Below are 22,220 nucleotides of genomic sequence, written 5' to 3'. Positions count from 1 at the left end.
CTGAAAGTTGACTAAACAGTGTAAGTGTGCTTTCCCTCGCAGGAACAGCCCTGTGGCCTGCAGCCATTCTAATTCATTAGTGAGCAGATGAGAGGGCTCGGTGCCCACTGGCTCAGGAAAGCACTGACACTGGAGTCTGACAAAGCATTTGGGCAGCAGTAAAACCCCACACCTCCTGGACCAACCTGCAGAGCTGCAAACATCATCATCTCCTCCTCCGTGCACTCGATCTCCTCCAGAAGAATGGCCCACTTTGCCTGCTCGTACAGCTGGTTCACACGGATGGCATCGTACTGAAAAAGGAGACGGACAGTCAATATGGAGCGAGTGAGCTGCGGACTTACGAGTCAAAGGGCACGTATTCTGCTAAACCTTTTTGACTTCGACCACGTTGTATTGTTCCCACATTAAAAACATTGGTTGTGTTTTATTTCATCCATGCGTCTCCTTCAAGAGCTCAAAGCGATGGTCCACCTGCTGAAGTTGTTGGATGTTAATTTCCTCCAGCAGCATATTTTTGAAGTCCATAGTACCAGACTCGTGTTGTCTCCTTGCTAACGGCTAACAACCTTTCTTTTACAATCCTAAAATAGAAGTACTTTAAAAACCTAAATAACACATGATATAAGACCTTTTGGCAACAGTTCGCATCACAGGAAAACGGGTGGTCAAAGTAGGAGACGTGAAGACAAATACCTTGGGGTTGAGGTCGAAGAAGCTGTGGTATTTGAACCTCAACAGGAGGACTTCATTCTCCTTCACGTCCTGCTCCATCAGAGACCGAGACGAGTCCAGCCACCTGCAGGCGGCCGACACCCACACGTCAACGCATCACCAGAGCTCACGGTCTATCACGGTCTATCACGGTTTACAAGAGCAAAAGGGGCTGAACCATTTCCCGAGTTCAGTGTTTCTACCATGTTTTCAGCTTATTACGCTAGGGATGCGTACCGCTACGACGGACCGGATCTGGACTTGTAAAAACGCTTCGGTTCAGGTCCAAAAAAAACGAAACCCCGGTGATTCGGTTCTGGACTCATATAAAATATAGCGCTCAAATACTATATCCTTTTTGTTCTAGAATCTAGACCATCTTAAACCTTCCATTGATCGCAAAATTCGCGCTGGAAAAGACGTAAACACTGCCATGCGCCGCTGTCAATAGCGCACACGGACCCTAATTAGCGACGCACACGTCTTCCGGGCAGAAGTTGAAGCCGGAGAAATAAGTTTAAAGATTTAAAGATCGTACGTGAGACAGGAGCGCCTCGTATGTGTGAGACAGGAGCGCCTCGTACGTGTGAGACAGGAGCGCCTCGTACGTGTGAGACAGGAGCGCCTCGGGAGCGCCTCGTACGTGAGAGACAGGAGCACCTCGTACGTGTGAGACAGGAGCGCCTCGTACCTGTGTGAGACAGGAGCGCCTCGTACCTGTGTGAGACAGGAGCGCCTCGTACCTGTGTGAGACAGGAGCGCCTCGTACGTGTGAGACAGGAGCGCCTCGTACGTGAGAGACAGGAGCGCCTCGTACGTGAGAGACGGGAGCACCTCGTACGTGTGTGAGACGGGAGCACCTCGTACGTGTGAGACAGGAGCGCCTCGTACATGTGAGACAGGAGCGCCTCGTACGTGAGAGACAGGAGCGCCTCGTACGTGTGAGACAGGAGCGCCTCGTACGTGTGAGACAGGAGCGCCTCGTACGTGAGAGACAGGAGCGCCTCGTACGTGAGAGACAGGAGCGCCTCGTACGTGTGTGAGACGGGAGCACCTCGTACGTGTGAGACAGGAGCGCCTCGTACATGTGAGACAGGAGCGCCTCGTACGTGAGAGACAGGAGCGCCTCGTACGTGTGAGACAGGAGCGCCTCGTACGTGTGAGACAGGAGCGCCTCGTACGTGTGAGACAGGAGCGCCTCGGGAGCGCCTCGTACGTGTGAGACAGGAGCGCCTCGGGAGCGCCTCGTACGTGAGAGACAGGAGCACCTCGTACGTGTGAGACAGGAGCGCCTCGGGAGCGCCTCGTACGTGTGAGACAGGAGCGCCTCGGGAGCGCCTCGTACGTGAGAGACAGGAGCACCTCGTACGTGTGAGACAGGAGCGCCTCGTACGTGTGAGACGGGAGCGCCTCGTACGTGTGAGACGGGAGCGCCTCGTACGTGTGAGACGGGAGCGCCTCGTACGTGTGAGACGGGAGCGCCTCGTACGTGTGAGACGGGAGCGCCTCGTACGTGTGAGACGGGAGCGCCTCGTACGTGTGAGACGGGAGCGCCTCGTACGTGTGAGACGGGAGCGCCTCGTACGTGTGAGACGGGAGCGCCTCGTACGTGTGAGACGGGAGCGCCTCGTACGTGTGAGACGGGAGCGCCTCGTACGTGTGAGACGGGAGCGCCTCGTACGTGTGAGACGGGAGCGCCTCGTACGTGTGAGACGGGAGCGCCTCGTACGTGTGAGACAGGAGCGCCTCGTACGTGTGAGACAGGAGCGCCTCGTACGTGTGAGACAGGAGCGCCTCGTACGTGTGAGACAGGAGCGCCTCGTACGTGTGAGACAGGAGCGCCTCGTACGTGTGAGACAGGAGCGCCTCGTACGTGTGAGACAGGAGCGCCTCGTACGTGTGAGACAGGAGCGCCTCGTACGTGTGAGACAGGAGCGCCTCGTACGTGTGAGACAGGAGCGCCTCGTACGTGTGAGACAGGAGCGCCTCGTACGTGTGAGACAGGAGCGCCTCGTACGTGTGAGACAGGAGCGCCTCGTACGTGTCGAGCTGCGCGGAGCCGTGTATATATGAACATTGAAGCGGCAGCCGGTAAGATCGCTGGCTTTATTTGAACTGTTTTAAGCTGTGCGATGTTGTAAATTGCGTGTGTCCTCGCGTGTTAAAGTGAGGTCTTGTCTGGGTCTTTGATCTGGGTGTAAATATGAATGAAATAACTTAAGTGTTATGTTGTGGTGTGATGTATTTGGCAGTAAGTAAATACTAAGTAAAGTCAAAGTAATATTGCTTAATTGCTGCATTCATTCATTGGAGTTTATATTTTGTATTTGTATTCTACAGTTGTTAAATATAGTCTGGTGTTTAATGCTGCTAATATGATGTATTATTTTGATGTGTTGTGTAAAATATTTTCATATTCTACTTTTGATACTGCTAAGTTGATGCTTTATAGTGATTCTAGTTGACTTTTATGCTAGTTTTTGTAACTGTTATTTTACACTGTGACTTAATTATTTACTCTGGTGTTTTGTCTGTTTGAAGGTTTTTACTTGACTTTTGATGCCAATGGATCTGAACATTAAAGAGTGGAAATGTGTCTAAACAGCTGCTTTGACCCTTGACCCAGACTGACTCTGTCAACAATACTCAACATGCTCTTGTTGTTGAGTTGAGTCTTTAGTTGTTCCTCAAGTGATGTGTTTTAACTGTTTAGCAGCTAGCTAGTAGCTTGTGATTTGTAAGTTGTAACTTCTGTTAAAAAGCAGACAAGTTGAGTTTATTTCAGTCTGCAGTTAAGCCTTGTGTTTGATAGTCGTCCTTGTTCAAGTGTCTTCAACTTAATTTAGCGAAGTAGCTTGCGTAATGCTGTTATAACTATTTTATAAAAATTATGCAAATATGACATGGTTCAGGTCCGGACTCATTAGGTCCGGACCTGAACCTAAACCTCTGGATTCGAATCCGGACTTGAACCTGAACTTGGGTTTAGGTCTGCATCCCTATATTACGCTATTCAGGAGATGTTACAATGGGAACTGGTTCCAAACAGACCTGTAGTTTAACTGGAATGTCTTGGCTAAAACACAACAATAGAAGGCACTCTGCAAAGTTTGAACCAGTTACCCTCTTGTTCAGTACGTTTAGCTTACTATTATTATTGCTTTAATTATAAGATTTCACAGAGCACAAGTAATATTTTTGCATGCTTAAACCAGGAAAAAGCAAACAAATTAAATAAAATCTCTAAATGTTAAATGATTTTACAGGGTACATCCTCACGAAGCAGCAGAGTCGGACTCACCCTTGGTTGATTTTGGCCTTGTCCAGTAGCGACTGGGGCTTGTAGAGTTTGACCAGCGTGTCGGGCGTGGAGATGGGCTGGCTGACTGCGAGGATGCCGGGGTTGCCTTCAGACAGCGGGCTGTCTCCAAACCAGGCCGAGGTGGGGGAGAGGGGGCTGCCGTCCCGGGAGTCGTACGTGGGGGTCATGGTCTTACTGTACAGGCCTGGGCTGGAGTAGATGCTCCCTGAGGACAGACGAGGGAGGACAGTCAATGTGACACAGTGGAATGGAGCCGATGGGACGGGGGGCAGCAGATTATGTTATCATGTGATATGTCAAAACATGTCCCACACATGATTTTTCTGTAACAGTTTATAATTGATACAGTCAGCCTTTGAGAGAAGGTCCACTAATGGAGCACTGTGGGGGGAAGCAATCCATTCATTATAATGTAAAAGAGCTGCTTTGTCCCCCACCTTCAATAACAGAGACTTTAGGAGTTATATTGTGCCAAATATGAACTCATGGCAAAGGATAAAGTGTTTTTTTCCCGTCAATGATTATTTAATGATTAATAAACATGTATAAATGCATTGCATATATGCCTTATTATAAAGTTTTACAGATTTTTCCTCACCGTTACAAAAATAAACATTAATACTGCTCATGTTCCTCCTGTTATGAGAGTGATTTGTCCTTGCTCTAAAAACTATATTGTCATGTATTAAATAATGTATCATTTGTTTCTGTGCGCTCGTCTTAGGCCCTGAAAGGAACAGTGTCCAGTCGGGAGGGAAGGCAGCAATGTATTTTACCCCATTGAAAACCAGAGCTGTCCACTCACAGGAGGCTCTGGTGTAAGATGGGGACACATTATTACTATTCCACATACAGCACCATTTAAGCCACAGTTAAAACAAGAGGTGGGCAGATAATATAAATAATATAGATACCATAATATTGTGAACGTTGAAGATGTAAAATACTGACATATAGAGAAAATAAATTTGTCTGACACTTAAACCCAAACTGATACATTTGAAGACCCATTGTCCCAACACATTTCTGTATCAAGATATCAAGAAATATCAAGACTCTCATTTTTGGTCAATATCTCCGGCCCCTAAAACCAACCTTGTAGGTGGTTACATACTCTGAATGTGAGCGAGTTCAGAGTCTTGCTAAAGGACACAATGGCAGTGTGTGTACTTGTCTCACAAGAGAACACTGTACCTCGCGTTAGCTGCTTTTGAAGCTCGGCTTTTCATTGGCCATTGAGCATGGAATACATTTGACCGTGACAAAAGGGAAGGGATGAAAACAAAACATTGTTGCTAAGGTTCGACACGAAGTGACCAGGCCATGCAGATGCACACCACACACACTTGGCTTTTTAGTCACAGTCAGAAACCTGCAGGAATCCACAACACAGCACTACACACAACCTCCCACCGAGAAAGAGAGAAGGGAGGGAAAGAGAGAGAAGGGAGGAGAGGGAAAGAGAGAGAAAGGGGATAGAGAGAGAGATAGGATGAAAACAATTCGAGTGTATTTTTATATCAATGTTGTCTTAGAATAGTTATGAAATTGACTTAGCCCAACTTCTAAACAAAGAGCTTTGCATTTCCTGTGTGTTGCTTTGTTTATTTTGGTTCACATACCAGCGGCCCCTCTTCACTAAATCACTTCAGAAACCAGGAAGTGAGTCCAGCGTTTGGAAGCCGGGGTCATGAGAAATGGGTGCCGAAAGGGCCACCCAAAGCCTGAGGGGAGCCCGAGGGGAGCCCAGGGGGAGTCTGAGGGGAACCTTTGGGTGTTTTCTTAAGACAGGAGTCACAAGGTCAGAGAGAGTACTGCTTTTTCCTATTGAGCTCTTGAAAGTGTCAAAATATTATGAAAAATCTATGAGCTATACAGTACACAGCAGTATACAGTAACTACAATAGTTTTTAGAGAAAAATATGATATTGTACGGTGTCACCTTAGTAGTGCACAGAGTTAAAACATGTATATATAAAAATATATATATAATTGTTTATTTATTAGAATTTTTTTTCTATCAATATTTACCATTGACTTAAATTATAAATAAACCCATGTGTGCATTAAAAAAGGTCAAAATGTGTGTAATAATAAGATTCCAGTCGGTGCATTTTATACTCCCAAATTCTGACTTGGACGAACAACTGATGTTCTCCCCTTTGACTCTCATGGAGGAGTGATTCTTAGACCACCTAAGCTTTTAAGACTAATGATAAATCTAAGAGTGTCTGAATCCCGCTCCTGTGCAGCCTCGTCGAGCAGAGGAACACATTTAGAGCTAAACATGGAATTATAGCACTTGCCATAAAAAGCTTAAGTGCTTCATTTCTCTTCTGGTAATGATATAAATGATGAAGTCAGCTTGATTGAGAAAGTGGGAATGTGAAGAGCCCATCTCGGCACTAAAAGTAGATATTACTCAGAAATGGGGGGGCTCAGCAGTTTTTCGATAACTAGTGGCATCAGGATTATGGTGCACATGTGGACCAAACACTGACCACATGTGGACCAAACACTGACCACATGTGCACCAAACACTGACCACATGTGGACCAAACACTGACCACATGTGGACCAAACACTGACCACATGTGCACCAAACACTGACCACATGTGGACCAAACACTGACCACATGTGCACCAAACACTGACCACATGTGCACCAAACACTGACCACATGTGGACCAAACACTGACCACATGTGGACCAAACACTGACCACATGTGCACCAAACACTGACCACATGTGGACCAAACACTGACCACATGTGCACCAAACACTGACCACATGTGCACCAAACACTGACCACATGTGGACCAAACACTGACCACATGTGGACCAAACACTGACCACATGTGGACCAAACACTGACCACATGTACACCAAACACTGACCACATGTGGACCAAACACTGACCACATGTGCACCAAACACTGACCACATGTGGACCAAACACTGACCACATGTGGACCAAACACTGACCACATGTGGACCAAACACTGACCACATGTACACCAAACACTGACCACATGTGGACCAAACACTGACCACATGTGCACCAAACACTGACCACATGTGGACCAAACACTGACCACATGTGGACCAAACACTGACCACATGTGCACCAAACACTGACCACATGTGGACCAAACACTGACCACATGTGGACCAAACACTGACCACATGTGGACCAAACACTGACCACATGTGCACCAAACACTGACCACATGTGGACCAAACACTGACCACATGTGCACCAAACACTGACCACATGTGGACCAAACACTGACCACATGTGCACCAAACACTGACCACATGTGGACCAAACACTGACCACATGTGGACCAAACACTGACCACATGTGGACCAAACACTGACCACATGTGCACCAAACACTGACCACATGTGCACCAAACACTGACCACATGTGGACCAAACACTGACCACATGTGCACCAAACACTGACCACATGTGCACCAAACACAGTTCATCAGTTTCATTGAACTTGACACAAAATGAAATAAATTGACCTTAGAAAAAACATGAAATCAGTAAAAAGTGAGCATTAACATCACACTTTGCATTCTTGTACAGCAAAAACACAACGTACAAGTCAATGAAGCATGTGGACATTTCACACACACCTTCACCATGACAACGCTTGACCACTTCAAAACACAACTTCAAACACAACGCTCAAACTGGAGCCACAAAAGCTGTAGTTAGATCAAAGTCGAGGCCTTCCGGCGTGTGACCGGGCCGGCCGACCAGCTGATCGTCTGCAGAAGAGCAGTCAGCTGACCGGCGGTGTGGGTCATGTGACTGGGGAGAGGGACAAAGAAAGCAAGGAAACGAGGAAGGAAGCAAAAAGAGGAAGCTTACCTTTGACAGGTCCGATGTATATGACCTCAGAGGCTAAAGAGGAGACAGTAGGAAAGAGTAAGGAATGGAAAGACAGGACAAAGAAGGGAAAACTGAAGATACAATTAGTTAGGAGTAGATAAATATTAAAGGAGACATATTATGGCTTTTGTAAATACATGGACACCTTTAGATAGTTTGTTTGGAGGGAGAAAAAGCTCAACTAAGCCTCAATATGACTCTAGAGCTACAGCTAATAGTTAGTTAATTAAAATAAAGGGTGAAATACAGTGACTGAAGTGTGTTTTTGATGAAAACCCAAAATACAACTATGATTATTTTTCATAGTCAACTGGTCACGATTATTCGATTTAAAGTTGCAGCCCTAATGACACTAACCCATGAATTGGAAAGGTTGAAATCATACGGCTGAGTTTGAAGACATTAAAAACATGGAGGAACACTTTGTGGTTTGAGGTGCTTATGTAGAGAGTTGAAACCTCCCAATTATTTCTGCTAAGAATGTTAAAATCTTACCAATTGAGATTAGTTAAACGGATGGTATGTTTCTGAGGTGCAAACACTGAAATAGCACAGAGTAGAGCTCATAGTCTCCTTTAAGTTGTAGAAACATTTAAGTAGGAAAGGACGAGTATGATGTTGGCGTTTCCAAGGGCGATGCCAGTTGGCTAACCAAAATGAGTCACATCAGGCTGGACTGGAGATCACCCAGGCCTGGTTCCTCTGGATGTTTCCCACTGCCTGACCCAGCCCCCATCCACTGTAGCCAGGGCATGCTAGTGCTCAAGATAAGAAAACTATTTACATTTATTTTCATTTTGGATCCTAACGGTCAAATCATTTTTTTTTTTCAATCAGCTAACTCAATCTCAAGTAGCTACAAGGAGAAATTTGTGAATACATCCAAGTCAATGTCAACTTAAAGGTGCCCAAGTTCCTTTTAACAGTCTTAAAAATGTGAAATACAGAACTAGTTCATTTTAAACTGTTTGCAGCGGTCAACTTTCAGAGCCCTGAGAGGAGTTTACCGTCATGGTAACGCTAACAAACCATTAGCATGCTAACAAAGCAATTCCTGCTTTGCGGAGAGTAAAACTGTCTATAATTAGATGCAGAAGTGAACTGTAGTCTCATTTTGACCCTGAGAGCCGTTTAATCTGCGCTGGTACCAAACAGTTTTAACTTTATTACATCATTTAAAGAAAACACAGGTACGGCCCCTTTAATATGCCATCATTTCCGACAAATCTGCCTTTTGCTTATTTTAAAATAAGTTTAACATGATCAAATTGTGGTAAGATTTGAGATTCATCTTTTTTCCCCTTTTTATTTAAGAGCAGTTCATCTTTCGTCCCAATACTTCAGATTTGTTTTGAAAAGTTGCACTGTAGTAGAAAAGGTGACCACTCCTAAACGATTGAGTGATTACATCAATAAACAATCTCAAAGCTTTCCACAGAAACATTGTAAAACATATTTCTCTTCCAACTGCTTATGTATTTTGAAGACCATATGAAACTTGTTTTTGTAACATCCATTTCTGATGCAAAAGTACTTCTCAGAGTTTGTGATTGCATTATAACCTTGTGATTCCTATCAGCAGACTTGAGTGCCCAGGCCAACCCTTCCCCACAGGGACGCCGGGCCTTTTACCCCGCCAGATCAGCTGCGCTAGCATTAGCATGTGATCAGATAGAGGCAGAAGTGAGGGCACGTCCACAAACACAAGGCACGGAGGGGATAGTAAAGCATTCCTCCTGACATTCCACTTTACCCAGCTGTGTGTCAACCGCCCTCCACTGGGACTGGGGCTCTGCAAAGTACTACACCCAGAGAAGTATTCAGAGGGGCTGTCAAAAGTTATGCTTGTGACGGTGCTGAAAAGTCACATTTTATTGGAAATTCTTCGTTCGTTTTCCCTCATTTTGGATGTTGCACAAGGCAGCGAGTGCACTGATAGCGTGCTAGTTGTTGTTAGTTTTAGTGACAGTAAAACTCTGCTCTGACCTCTGAAAGTTGTGAAAAGTGCTTGAGGTGCCGGCAAATAAATGTGCAATATATGTGGACCACAACAGAGTTTAAAATTAACTACCGTAATTTTCCGGATATAGAGAGCTCCTGTAGAACAGCCGCACCGTTTGCCAGCGAAAAGCTATAAATTAGCCGCACTGTTGTATAAATCAAAGGGTTAGGGGGTACATATGTCGACTTTTTTTGTCGATTTTTTAAAGGTGGTAAAAATCTGTTACAGCTTTAAAGTAATATTTAATGCTAGGTGTAACGATGCTGGATGTCTTTAATGTCAAAGTCTACAAATCAAATGAACTTATTAATAATGCCGAATGTGGACTTCTTGATTCAAAAACCCTTCCAAATAATTGATAATTTCACATGACACGATCTGTTGATCCTTCGATTAATTGCCCAGCCTTAATTGCAATATCAATTATTTAGCTTACTTTACAACTAATGTCTACCAATAAAACAAACAACTACCACTCTGGGTCCAAAATAAAACTGCTAAAACACAAACGCAGCTGAATTAGCATCAATTAATCTTGCCTTCTGGCGTTCTGCAGTTTAAGCTAAGGCCAGATCTGTCACACACTGCAGCACAGTTTGTTCTCCCTTTCTCACGTGGTTGTAGATCACTGTGACATTGACATGAGTGTGGGGAGGAGGGCAAGGCTAAGTGTAGCAGCCTGGTTTGGTTTGTTATAATGGCAGCGTGACCAACTATGTGTGGAATCTCAACCATGCTCTGCGCTGGCAGCCAAGAAGCTCTGCAGATGTCCAAAATGTGCACTTTCATATTTGGTCATTGGGAGAGGGCTGTTATCGTAGTGGCTTTCTGACCACAACGAGGAGCCAAAGTGAAAAAGAACCAAGGAACCTGCCATTAACCTGCTGCTCGAGGCACAGAGAAGTGTTATGTTTTACAAAAGGAGATACAACTGAACTGTATATTTAAATGAAACCTGGGAAGTTCAGAAAAGATTTGGAATATTCGATATTGCAATATTGGCTGATGCAATAATCTATAAACTTAATTAATTAAATAACAAACTTAATCTGATAGAAATGTACCGTTTTTTAATTAAAATATTAAAAAGAGCGGTTTCTATTCATGATTTTTCTCTTTCAGTTTATATTAGCCTTGATTTAGTTGCAGTTTTGTCTCTTTATTACATTATTTATTTGACTGATACGTTAAGGCATGAACACATTACTTTATACAACTTAAATGAGAGTGTCAAGAAAGTAAATTTCATAAGAATATCGATATCTCAGTGCGTAAAAGCCACATCACATACAGCAATCATTTCCGACACTGTGCAGCCCAAGTTCCAAGTAGGACCGTTGCAGTTAAACCATTTCCCTTACTGTACTTTGCGTGCCTCAACACCGCGGTTTGTGGTTTATGCGGTGTGGCCCATAAACTATAATAAAGCATGTGGATCATGTCCATTATGGCTTCAACGCGGACAACTCTGGACCTTCAGCTCTTCTTCATTGGTAATCACGGTGCTAAGTTTGGGTCAGTGTGGCTTATGTTAAACATGGTGCTGTCTGTGCAGAATGCTCAGTCCTGCACATCTGCGCTGTCACGTCTGTGCTGTGTATTTACTGACTCATTGACGAGATTCATTTTAAGCCAAGACCTCGAAAGTTGTGGCTTAAATCTACTGTCCACTCGAGACTCGAGCCGGGTCAGATGGCAAAATACTGTGAAAGTTTTCTTCAAAGGCAGATGAAATAATTCAACAGTACTGCAATATTGAAGTTACTGCGACAGCCCAAGTTCCAAGCGCAGTTACCGTCACTGCAATTACTCAAAATGAACATGGAGGCGCCAACAACAGTTTTGGAAACACATTTGTAGGAAAGAATTCAAGAAAACAAGGTAAGAAAAGCATTCATTTGTGTTGCTGATAGTTCTAGTCACTTTTTCAAACTGTCCCAGGAGCGAATGATGAAAACAACTATTCAGAGGACGGACTGAAGCCTCCACACGTACCTGTATATGTGTCTCAAACGTGGAAATGAGCCTTAGGAGCCCATGGAAACACCAGGACATTTAGCTCTCTGTGGGGCCAATCATGGAAACCTACATATGCCAATTGTGTCCATTGGGATTTCAACTATACAGTCATCGAGTCATTGCATTCTCAAATTTGGGTCAACATAGAACATACAACAGCAGGATTGTGGCTTGGAGCCTGGTATTGTTCAGATGAGACAAAGCGCAGACTTGTGTTACACTGTACTGTTACATCAGCGCAGAATTATGAATGATATCATGAGGTCTGCACTACTTTCCCTTTACTGGCCCTTGTTCTGCTACAGTTCAATAATAACCTCAATATGTTTACATTTGGAATATAATCACAGCCTTGGAAATGGTTATCAGGATGTGGCGGACTGCTTTATGAAGTCACTGTGCGGTTTACAGGCCTGAGATGTCTGACGGAGGTGGATCTGCAGCGTTACGAGGTGCGAGGGTGAGAAATGGGCCTTGCATGATGCCGGGTTTGGACATGCGCTTGAACACGGTCTGGAATTCTGTTGAGGTGTGAATGTGGACATCTTGGCTTGGAAAAATAATAAAATAACAGCAAAATTGTGTTAACCGTTGCTAAATAGGTAATAATCAAGGTGTAACAACGTGGATGGTATCATTGTAGCAGATATCAGAATATTTTAAGAACTTAGATGAGGTTTTGTTGTAGCTGAAAGTGAAAAGGCAAAGGACCATTAACTCCCTCTGTTGTAGTTGCTATTCAGCTTAATATTAAAACCAAAATGTACATGGCTTTTCACCATTCAAAGATAAAATTGTTAATTGAAATGGTACGGTTCTAATTTTTCATCAAAAAAATAGATTGTAGTGAATAACGGATTTAGATTTAATTAACGCAATTTTATTATTCATTTAAGATTTTGTTCAAAATCATATATAGTTTTCCCTGATTTGATCATAGGTGTTTATAACTGCTCTCAACTATAGTTATGGATTTGTATGTGCCATGCGCTGTCTGTTACCTAGCAACCAAACTGTAAACAAGAGCTAAAACTCATCTAATTTAAACATGACTCATGAATGGTCAAAAACAAATGACAACACCTTTACTTTTGGTAAATTAATGTTCAAAATTATCATTTTAATTTTTTGAAAGAATTTTGTGCATTGACTCTTCACTGTGATTGGTTAAATCCACCTGTCACTCCCTCAGAGCATGAGGCTGACCAATAGGAGCAGTGGGCGAGGAAAGATGTTTGAGTCACGTTCCAGAGGCTTCTTCTGGTTTTATTAGTGAACACAGAGCTGCGACCTCCAGAAATGAGTTCTACAAAAGGTCCAGGACTCGGTGCATTGTTGACTTGTTGGTCACATGAACGTTGGACAGTTTACACAAATCAATCTACTTTATAGCATGTTTTAGCTGCAAGACTTTTCCCTTGTTCCCAATTCACATGTTCCTGCTGGAGCGGAAGTGCCATTACAACAGAAGAGTCCATCCGTGGGAAAAGTAAGGAATTCAAAGCATCTTTCCAGATTGGCCTCATCTTTCTAGAGTTTAGTGCTGTTTTTTCTCACCTGATCCTGGGGTCAGTAGTGGACCCTCCAGCTGCAGGTCGTCCTCCTCCGTCTCCTCAGGTCTTTTCTTCTTTTTCTTGGGGTCTCGCGGCTTACGCAGTAGAGACAGCTCCTCTGGGTGCCGGATGTCTGTGGAGAAAGGGAGGGATGCCAGATGTTAGAACAGCATTGCACCAGGTTTATACCGAATATGACACATATTCTATATAGTGTAGGGTGGAGTTCAGAGGAAAAGACTCTAGCTTTCCCGGATACAGCAGCGGGGTTCAAAGGTAATCGGTCTGGTACTTTTCTGTAGTATTTGTGAACATATGTACAGTAGGGCTGAAACAATTACTCGAGAAGGGCTCAAGTAATTGTCACGGAGTGACACACGGAGTGACACACGGAGTGACACACGGAGTGACACAAGCTGTGTCACTCCGTGTGTCACTCGTCACTTTTAGAGCTCAACACATGTGTCGGCACCTCGACTCGTTTGGCCCATCACTGGTTGATGTTTCTTCTTAATCTTAAAATCTTAAGTGACGTCACATAAAAAATGTTTTCGGTTTACAATACAATCTGGTCACAAGTTAGACATTTATAAAGATTCTAACAAAAAATGTATGCAATGTTTTTTTCAAGCTGTGAAGTTTCTGTGGAAGAAGATTTCAATCTTTTGAATCTCCTCTAAACACAAAGGCGGCAGTAGCTCAGTGTTGGCAGTAGTCAGGGCCCCCCAGGCCCCTAACTTTGAAAATCAGTCCTGAACTGGTGTGTGAGTGAGTGAGTGAGTGAGTGAGTGACTGATTCCTTGATGTAAAGCGCTTTGAGTGGTAGAAAAGTGCTATATAAATGTGACCATTTGACAGTATTTTCCTTGTTGCTGTGAAAAGCACAAATATCCAGACTGGGAATTAAACATAAATCAATCCTCCTGTATAATCTTTCAAAACATCGTGAATATCTACAGAGAGAAAGTGCCAGAAGAAGCCAAGAGCTGGGTAAGACGCGCAGACAGATGGGTGGAAAGAAGTGAAAGAATTCTTAAAGGCTTCAAATCTTCAGAGTGGAATCCAGAGATGAGACAGGCAGACGGGTCGACCTGCTCCAGCCTCCAAAGCCTGCATACTCAGACACAGAACTACTGTCTTAAGAAAGGAATGTGCGCACGCAGCATCAATCAAGACGTTAGCACAATATTGTGAAATGAAGCGCGCCATAAACAACGCGTTTGTTGATCCGAATGGTTTATCCAAACTCTTAATTAAACCGGGCTGGACCAACTGAACCAGGACTTGAACAGGGCCAAACCAAGTAGTGCTTTAGCATGTGATTCTACAGTTTAACAGCAACTGAACATGGGAACATGGGATGCCACAAGCAGTCTGATTTTAGGGACACACACTCATGTTTTTATACAATGGTAATATCTTTAATTAAAAAAAAATCAATTGAATCTATATTCTAAAAAAGTAAACCAAAAGTCTTTGTCTGTTCATGTCTCATAAAAAATAATCATATGTGAGAGGAAAACATCAAATTCAGCTTTTACAGCTAATGATTGTAATCTTGATTTGTAATGCATATGTTCTATAATGTTATAATTTAGTGTTTTTGTTCTCAATCTGAACCCCGATCAGAAAGCAGAACCACTCTTATCTACTTTGTGTTGTTTTTTTTTCTTTTACAGATCAAAGCATGACTCATAAGCACTTGATGATCAGTGACCATCGGCTTGTCACACACAAAAAGTGTGATATATTGCTACAGAGTGGTTAGAGTTGTTTATGAAGTCAATTATCAAGTAAAGGCACAATACAGGAAGTCAGAAACCAAACCATACAATTGCAAGCATCTTGTGGAACAGACTGCAGAGTGCAGCTGACCAGGACCGGGACATGTTCCATATTAGAGCAGCACATTATGAGTCAACACCGACTTACAAAGGCATCGTATGAACCACAGAATATCTGGGAGTAAATAGTGCGGAAAGCGTGTATATATGTAATGGACAAAGCATGGAAGCGTAATGAAAGAAACAGACCCTCGAGTCAGACCCCCCTCTGCGGCCAGAGGAGCATCCGTCAGCAGCTCCCGCGCTTTGGGCCGGGGCGGGGAGGTAGGGCTCTGTAGGGGGCCATTTAGGGGGCCATGTAGGGGGCTATGTAGGGGGCTATGTAGGGGGCTATGTAGGGGGCTATGTAGGGGGCTATGTAGGGGGTTATGTAGGGGGCTATGTAGAGGGCCATGTAGAGGGCTATGTAGGGGGCTCTGTAGAGGGCCATGTAGGGGGCCATGTAGAGGGCTATGTAGGGGGCTATGTAGGGGGCTATGTAGAGGGCTATGTAGGGGGCTATGTAGGGGGTTATGTAGGGGGCTATGTAGGGGGCTATGTAGGGGGCTATGTAGGGGGCTATGTAGAGGGCCATGTAGGGGGCTCTGTAGAGGGCCATGTAGGGGGCTCTGTAGAGGGCCATGTAGGGGGCCATGTAGAGGGCTATGTAGGGGGCCATGTAGGGGGCCATGTAGGGGGCTATGTAGGGGGCTATGTAGGGGGCTATGTAGGGGGCCATGTAGGGGGCTATGTAGGGGGCCATGTAGGGGGCTATGTAGGGGGCCATGTAGGGGGCTATGTAGAGGGCCATGTAGGGGGCCATGTAGAGGGCCATGTAGGGGGCTATGTAGGGGGCTATGTAGGGGGTTATTTAGGGGGCCATGTAGGGGGCTATGTAGGGGGCTATGTAGGGGGCTATGTAGGGGGCCATGTAGGGGGCTATGTAGGGGGTTATTTAGGGGGCCATGTAGGGGGCTATGTAGGGGGCTATGTAGGGGGCCATGTAGGGGGTTATTTAGGGGGCCATGTAGGGGGCTATGTAGGGGGCTATGTAGGGGGCCATGTAGGGGGCCATGTAGGGGGTTATTTAGGGGGCCATGTAGGGGGCTATGTAGGGGGTTATTTAGGGGGCCATGTAGGGGGCTATGTAGGGGGCTATGTAGGGGGCCATGTAGGGGGCCATGTAGGGGGTTATTTAGGGGGCCATGTAGGGGGCTATGTAGGGGGCTATGTAGGGGGCCATGTAGGGGGCCATGTAGGGGGTTATTTAGGGGGCCATGTAGGGGGCTATGTAGGGGGCGAGACAGCCCAAACGTGTCGGGGAGCAGAATAGATGAAGCTAGCACACATCTGGAAAAGCAGCTGGATTCACTCTTGTAATATAAATGAAATGGCAGTGATATTCGAGGCTTAGTTTTATTATTGCTACGCTCTTCCAGAGTGAAATACGACTTCTGTAATCGACTTGAGAGATGACGGACTGGTTGAGTGCCACGCTCTGATCGCAGTGCAAGATTTTTTTTTTTTCATCAACGCGCAAGAAATCGTTATGTTGGTCCATTTGTTTTTTACCGCTCGTCTGGGGCCGGGTCGCAGAGGGTTACAGAGGGTTAAGCATTCCAAAGTGGACTCTGAAGAGTGCTACCTCCAAAAGCGGTCTGGCTCGCTTTGGCTCGTGGTGCGTGTTAGCTAAGGAGCTAAACACTACAGTGAGATGATCGGATAAGAGGGAACGCAGACTCGGGTGAAAAAAGGACGTCAAAAAGCAGCTGTAAACAGAAAAGAACTGACTTCATCTTATGATAAACCAAATACATTTCCAGTGATGTAATGCATATGTTCTAAAGAGCAGCACTGATTCCACACATCTTGCACTCGTCCTATAACATTCTCAGACACAGGACATTTCGGTGAATCCTCCAGTGTTTGAAATTCTACAAAGTTCTTTTCCTCGTACTAACGTGGGGGAAATGCATCAGCGCCGTGAGGACTGGGCCCAGCTCCGGTGCTCCACTTGTAAGAGTAGCTGAGAGAGAGAGAGCGAGAGCGCCTTGGCCCGTGGTGCGAAGGCTTGTTTGCTTTGTGTAACTAAAGCAAAGGCATTCCAGCAGTTTTAAGGACTACCAGATGGGCCCCTCACCTCCCCCCTGCTCCCTCCTCCTGTGTTACTCTATCCGTGTGCCCTTATAGAGCCATGTGAGCCAGCGAGCGAGCGAGCGGCCTGCTGCCGGTCCCGGGCCAGAGCGTGCACACAAGCCAGGGCCAGGGTGGAGGCTGATGCCATGGGGCCAGGGTGGAGGCTGCAGCCATGGGGGCCGGGTGGAGGCTGCTGCCATGGGGGCCGGGTGGAGGCTGCTGCCATGGGGGCCGGGTGGAGGCTGCTGCCATGGGGGCCGGGTGGAGGCTGCTGCCATGGGGGCCGGGTGGAGGCTGCTGCCATGGGGGCCGGGTGGAGGCTGCTGCCATGGGGCCAGGGTGGAGGCTGCTGCCACGGGGCCAGGGTGGAGGCTGCTGCCACGGGGCCAGGGTGGAGGCTGCTGCCACGGGGCCAGGGTGGAGGCTGCTGCCACGGGGCCAGGGTGGAGGCTGCTGCCACGGGGCCAGGGTGGAGGCTGCTGCCACGGGGCCTGGTCTGGCACATATTACTACGTCACTGCAGTGTAAGAAGGATGGGTTCTGATCATTTATATATGTATGGACAGTTATTACTACATAACAGAATACATACAAACTGCAAATAACTTGGCGTATATTTGGAGCAAAGGTCTGACTTTACAGGAAGAGATTTGATACATTTTGTATTAAATGGTAGAGATTAAAAGTGTGCAAAGTTACTGTTCATGAAATCATTACTAGAAGTCGTTGTTATTTTGTTTCAGAAAAGTCCAAATAAAAAAAAAATAAAGAACAATCAATAAGAAAAAAAAACAACTGAAAACCACTGTTTGTGCAGAGCTTATTTTCTGTTGAGATCAGCAGCCCTATTAATAAATATAATAATGCAACCAAAAGGAGGAATATAAAGATGGCAGCGCTCAGACAAACCTCCGGAAGTAGGTGAATAACCTTAAACTTGTGGATCTCCATAGTTACAAGCAGGTGATGCCACAGGTCAAATCTATGGAAAGGTGGACAGAGTCATGAAGAATACATGTTTTTCAAGGCGTCTTTCATATTCAAGAACACATTCCACAGGCTCCGTGCACAACACCAGGCGAGTTCAGTGTCTCTGTGGGGCTTTTGTGTCGCGCTAAGATCAGTAAATACTGGTGGATGTCAGTAACATCTGTAGTTATAAAGAGAGGTGTTTGTGTCAATGCTCAGGCTAATGCTAACAAAGTAAATATTCAAATAACAGCACAAAGTGAAGAAACCTACATTACTTAGGCACTACAAACAATCTGGTAGTCTTAACTTTGAATTGGATGTTTATTTTATACTTAAAGGTTAGCATTAGCTTTGAGGCCCTGAGCTAGCAGCACGCTGCAGTGCAGAGCCTATTGGAAACATGCAACATACATATGTTTAAAGCCACACTATGGAACGTTTCAGGCAACGCAATAACACTTCCATGGAGCCAAGCAGACCCTCCACCAGAAACGTTATAGTGCACTTAAAGCTAATAAAACACTGATGTTTGTAAGGTGGACAGTGGAAATATTGTGGCATAGTTTTAAACGTTCAAGTTTAAACCAAGTTCTAAAACTTTATGGGTGCTTGATAAGTCTCCTATACATTTAGATCATGATAACTCATTTGAAAAAATCTCAAACTTACTGAAATAAACATTTTTTGATTAAAATGTATTCAAAATTACAACTACTCATGAAACAATTGTGGATTATCTACCAAGTTAAGCAAAGGACAAAGCCTGAACAGCAGCTGAGGCCTGGCCCCGTCAAATGTGCTGTTACGCAACCACATGGAACTTCATGCACCATTTTTCCCATATGTGCTAAATTCCAGTATATTTTGGACATACAAATAGATAAATTCCTCTTGAGTGCTCCGCTGAATTATTAGTATTGGCAGCTCCAGCTTGGCGTGAGCAGAACTGTGGTTGGAAGGTCAGATGTGTTGGGTCACAGGAGGAGGAAAGACTTTTAACAATCACATGATGAACTTGTAGAGTGAAAATACAAAAATAAATTAATCATTAAAAAAAATATTGTCAATGCTTCAAATGTCACATCTATCAAATGTATAAATGACAGAAAAAAAGAGCAGGAATAAATGTCGTGGTGATAAGAATTCTCCAGATCCAACATGTTTTTACACTCTTCCATCAGCAGATGCAGTAAAGTGGGTTATGTCATGACCACAAACTTAAATAAAATGTAAGAGCAACACACAATTGTGAAGTGGAAGGAAACATTATACATTTCCAGATGATTTGCAGCGTGCAAAAGCATTCAGCCCCTTTTCCCCGAGTCAGAGATTTCGTGATGATTACTGAAAGATTGAATGTCGCCCTAAAGATTCAATTGTTCACCTGAGTGTAATTTAAATGCAGCTCTTCTGTGAAGGTCACAGAAGTTTGAGAGAGTGTTGGGGAGCAAACAGCATCATGAAGTCCAAGGACAGATGTCTCCAGACAGGTCAGGGAGACAGGCGACAGGTCAGGGAGACAGGCGACAGGTCAGGGAGACAGGCGACAGGTCAGGGAGACAGGCGACAGGTCAGGGAGACAGGCGACAGGTCAGGGAGACAGGCGACAGGTCAGGGAGACAGGCGACAGGTCAGGGAGACAGATGACAGGTCAGGGAGACAGGTGACAGGTCAGGGAGACAGGTGACAGGTCAGGGAGACAGGTGACAGGTCAGGGAGACAGGTGACAGGTCAGGGAGACAGGTAACAGGTCAGGGAGACAGGTGACAGGTCAGGGAGACAGGGGACAGGTCAGGGAGACAGGGGACAGGTCAGGGAGACAGTTGTGGAGCAGTTTGAATCAGGGTCAAGTAGTGATGGGCCAAACGAGGAGGAGATGACACGTGTCGAGCTCTGAAAGTGACAACTGTGTCGCTCTGTGTGTGTCGCTCTGTGTGTGTCGCTCTGTGTGTGTCGCTCTGTGTGTGTCGCTCTGTGTGTGTCGCTCTGTGTGTGTCGCTCTGTGTGTGTCGCTCTGTGTGTGTCGCTCTGTGTGTGTCGCTCTGTGTGTGTCGCTCTGTGTGTGTCGCTCTGTGTGTGTCGCTCTGTGTGTGTCGCTCTGTGTGTGTCGCTCTGTGTGTCGCTGTAGGAAAAGTCACGTGACCAACACCTCTGCTGTGTCATGTGTCATTTGGTGTCATTTTGGTGTCATTCTCGTGTCAGAAGCTGAAGCTGCAGCGCGAGGATAATTGTGATCTTATTCTGATCAAGAATAACCTCTGCAAGCCCTATTTTAATATCATTTTTACATTCAATATATACATTCGCCATGATATCTCCTATTTGTTGAACATCTGATTCAGTGTTTGCCTTTTTAAATGTGTTGTGTTAACGTGTCTACATAAGAGGCAGTAGGCCTACCTTTTTAGATCACCAGATGGCGCAATAGAGTGTCGACACAGTATCGGCGAGTCAAGGTGTGCGTTATCACTTGGGTCACAGGGGTCAGGTTATAAAAGGATTTCCAAACCTTTGAACATCTCTGGGAGCACTGTTCAGTCCATTACTGTATCCAGAAATGGAAAGCCTATGGAACAACTACAAACCTACCAAGACATGGCCCTCCACCAAAACCTAAAGGCTGAACAAGGAGAGCACTGATCAGAGAAGCAGCCAAGAGGCCCATGGGAACTCTGTAGAGATCCACAGCTCAGAGGACAGGGAATCTGTCCACAAGACATCTATTAGTCCTGCTCTACACAAATCTGGCCTTTATGAAAAGAAGAAGCCATTGTTGAAAAACAGCCAGAAGAAGTCCTGTTGCAGTCCAGAGGTCATGTGAGAGACACAGCAAGAAGGTGAAGGTGCTCTGATCTAACCGGGCCAAAAAATAAATAAAACACTGTGTGGAAACTAACATAGCACATGACTCTGAACACACCATCCCACTGTCAAACATGGTGGTGCAGCATCAGGTTGTGGGCTGCTCTTCTTCAGCAGGGACAGAGAAGCTGCTCAGAGGTGAGGGAAGATGGAGGGAACCAAATACAGGGAGATCATAGAAGAAAACCTGTTGGCGTCTGCAAAAGACTTGAGAGTGGGTCAGAGCTTCAACTTCAGCAGGACAACGGCCTTAAACATGAAGTCAGAGCTACAATGGAATGGTTTAAAAATAAACATATCCCTGTGTTAGAACAGCCCAGTCAACGTCCAGGCCTAAATCCAATCCAGAATCTGTGGAAAGATCTGACAACTGCTGAAAACTGCTGTTCACAAATACTCTCCATCAAATCTGACTGAGCTCGAGCTGTTTTGCAAAGAAGAATGGGCCAAAAGTCTGTCAGTGAGCAGAGCTGTAGAGACAAACCCCAAGAGAATATTGTTGCAAGCCACTGTATTTTAACTCACTGAAGGTTTCAGATAAAAGCAAAACATGGCAAGTAAGGATGTCCCGCATCAGCCGCATTTTTAGATGATTAGCTTGGATCGTACATATATAGTGAAAGATCAGGCCAGTCTATGCTAATGCTACTGCAAACGCCCAGAGCAGCTTAAATGCAGACTACGGAGGCTCTACACAGCAACACATTTAGTCTTAAGTTTTCATGGATCCATAAGAGTGAAATCCAAACGTTGGTCAATTCAGCAGTGGAGCAGGACTGAAAGTGCAATGTGTCCACACATATTAAGTAGCCATGTGCTCAGGGGCAGGCTTCTGTCCATTTACAGGCCTCAAGTAATGTGGAAAGTTTAAACGAAATGCCTTAAACTGAGGGCTAAAACATCACCTAATG

At 45.1% G+C, this 22,220-nt stretch overlaps 2 protein-coding genes and 1 non-coding gene across 6 annotated transcripts in view; 1 reads left to right on the top strand and 2 right to left on the bottom strand.

Moving 5' to 3' along the window:
• The window catches only part of lbh (LBH regulator of WNT signaling pathway), a 472,239-nt gene that overhangs the window by 39,501 nt on the left and 410,518 nt on the right, over nucleotides 1–22,220 (top strand). The window lies entirely within an intron of this gene.
• fermt2 (FERM domain containing kindlin 2) overlaps nucleotides 1–22,220 on the bottom strand; it is a 77,332-nt gene that overhangs the window by 20,324 nt on the left and 34,788 nt on the right. For 2 of the 4 annotated variants that reach the window (XM_072457463.1, XM_072457464.1), the window contains exons 4-8: nucleotides 13,521–13,649; nucleotides 7,922–7,954; nucleotides 4,016–4,241; nucleotides 697–799; nucleotides 186–293 (exon numbers count right to left, since the gene is read on the bottom strand). In XM_072457463.1, the coding sequence (XP_072313564.1) occupies nucleotides 186–293; nucleotides 697–799; nucleotides 4,016–4,241; nucleotides 7,922–7,954; nucleotides 13,521–13,649 (599 nt within the window). The remainder of the gene's footprint in view (nucleotides 1–185; nucleotides 294–696; nucleotides 800–4,015; nucleotides 4,242–7,921; nucleotides 7,955–13,520; nucleotides 13,650–22,220) is intronic. The other 2 variants (XM_072457465.1, XM_072457466.1) reach the window with 1 other exon arrangement.
• LOC140371127 (small nucleolar RNA SNORA49) lies at nucleotides 4,743–4,867 on the bottom strand. Its single transcript, XR_011928435.1, has one exon. It is a non-coding gene; the product is annotated as a small nucleolar RNA SNORA49 (small nucleolar RNA).

Source organism: Eucyclogobius newberryi, unplaced genomic scaffold, assembly GCF_026437365.1.
Source record: "Eucyclogobius newberryi isolate DKJ021-1_F unplaced genomic scaffold, fEucNew1.0.hap1 SCAF_21, whole genome shotgun sequence".
Lineage (NCBI taxonomy): Eukaryota > Metazoa > Chordata > Actinopteri > Gobiiformes > Gobiidae > Eucyclogobius > Eucyclogobius newberryi.
The sequence above is the reverse complement of the archived record's forward strand: the minus strand, read 5'-3'. Positions and strand labels throughout refer to the sequence as shown.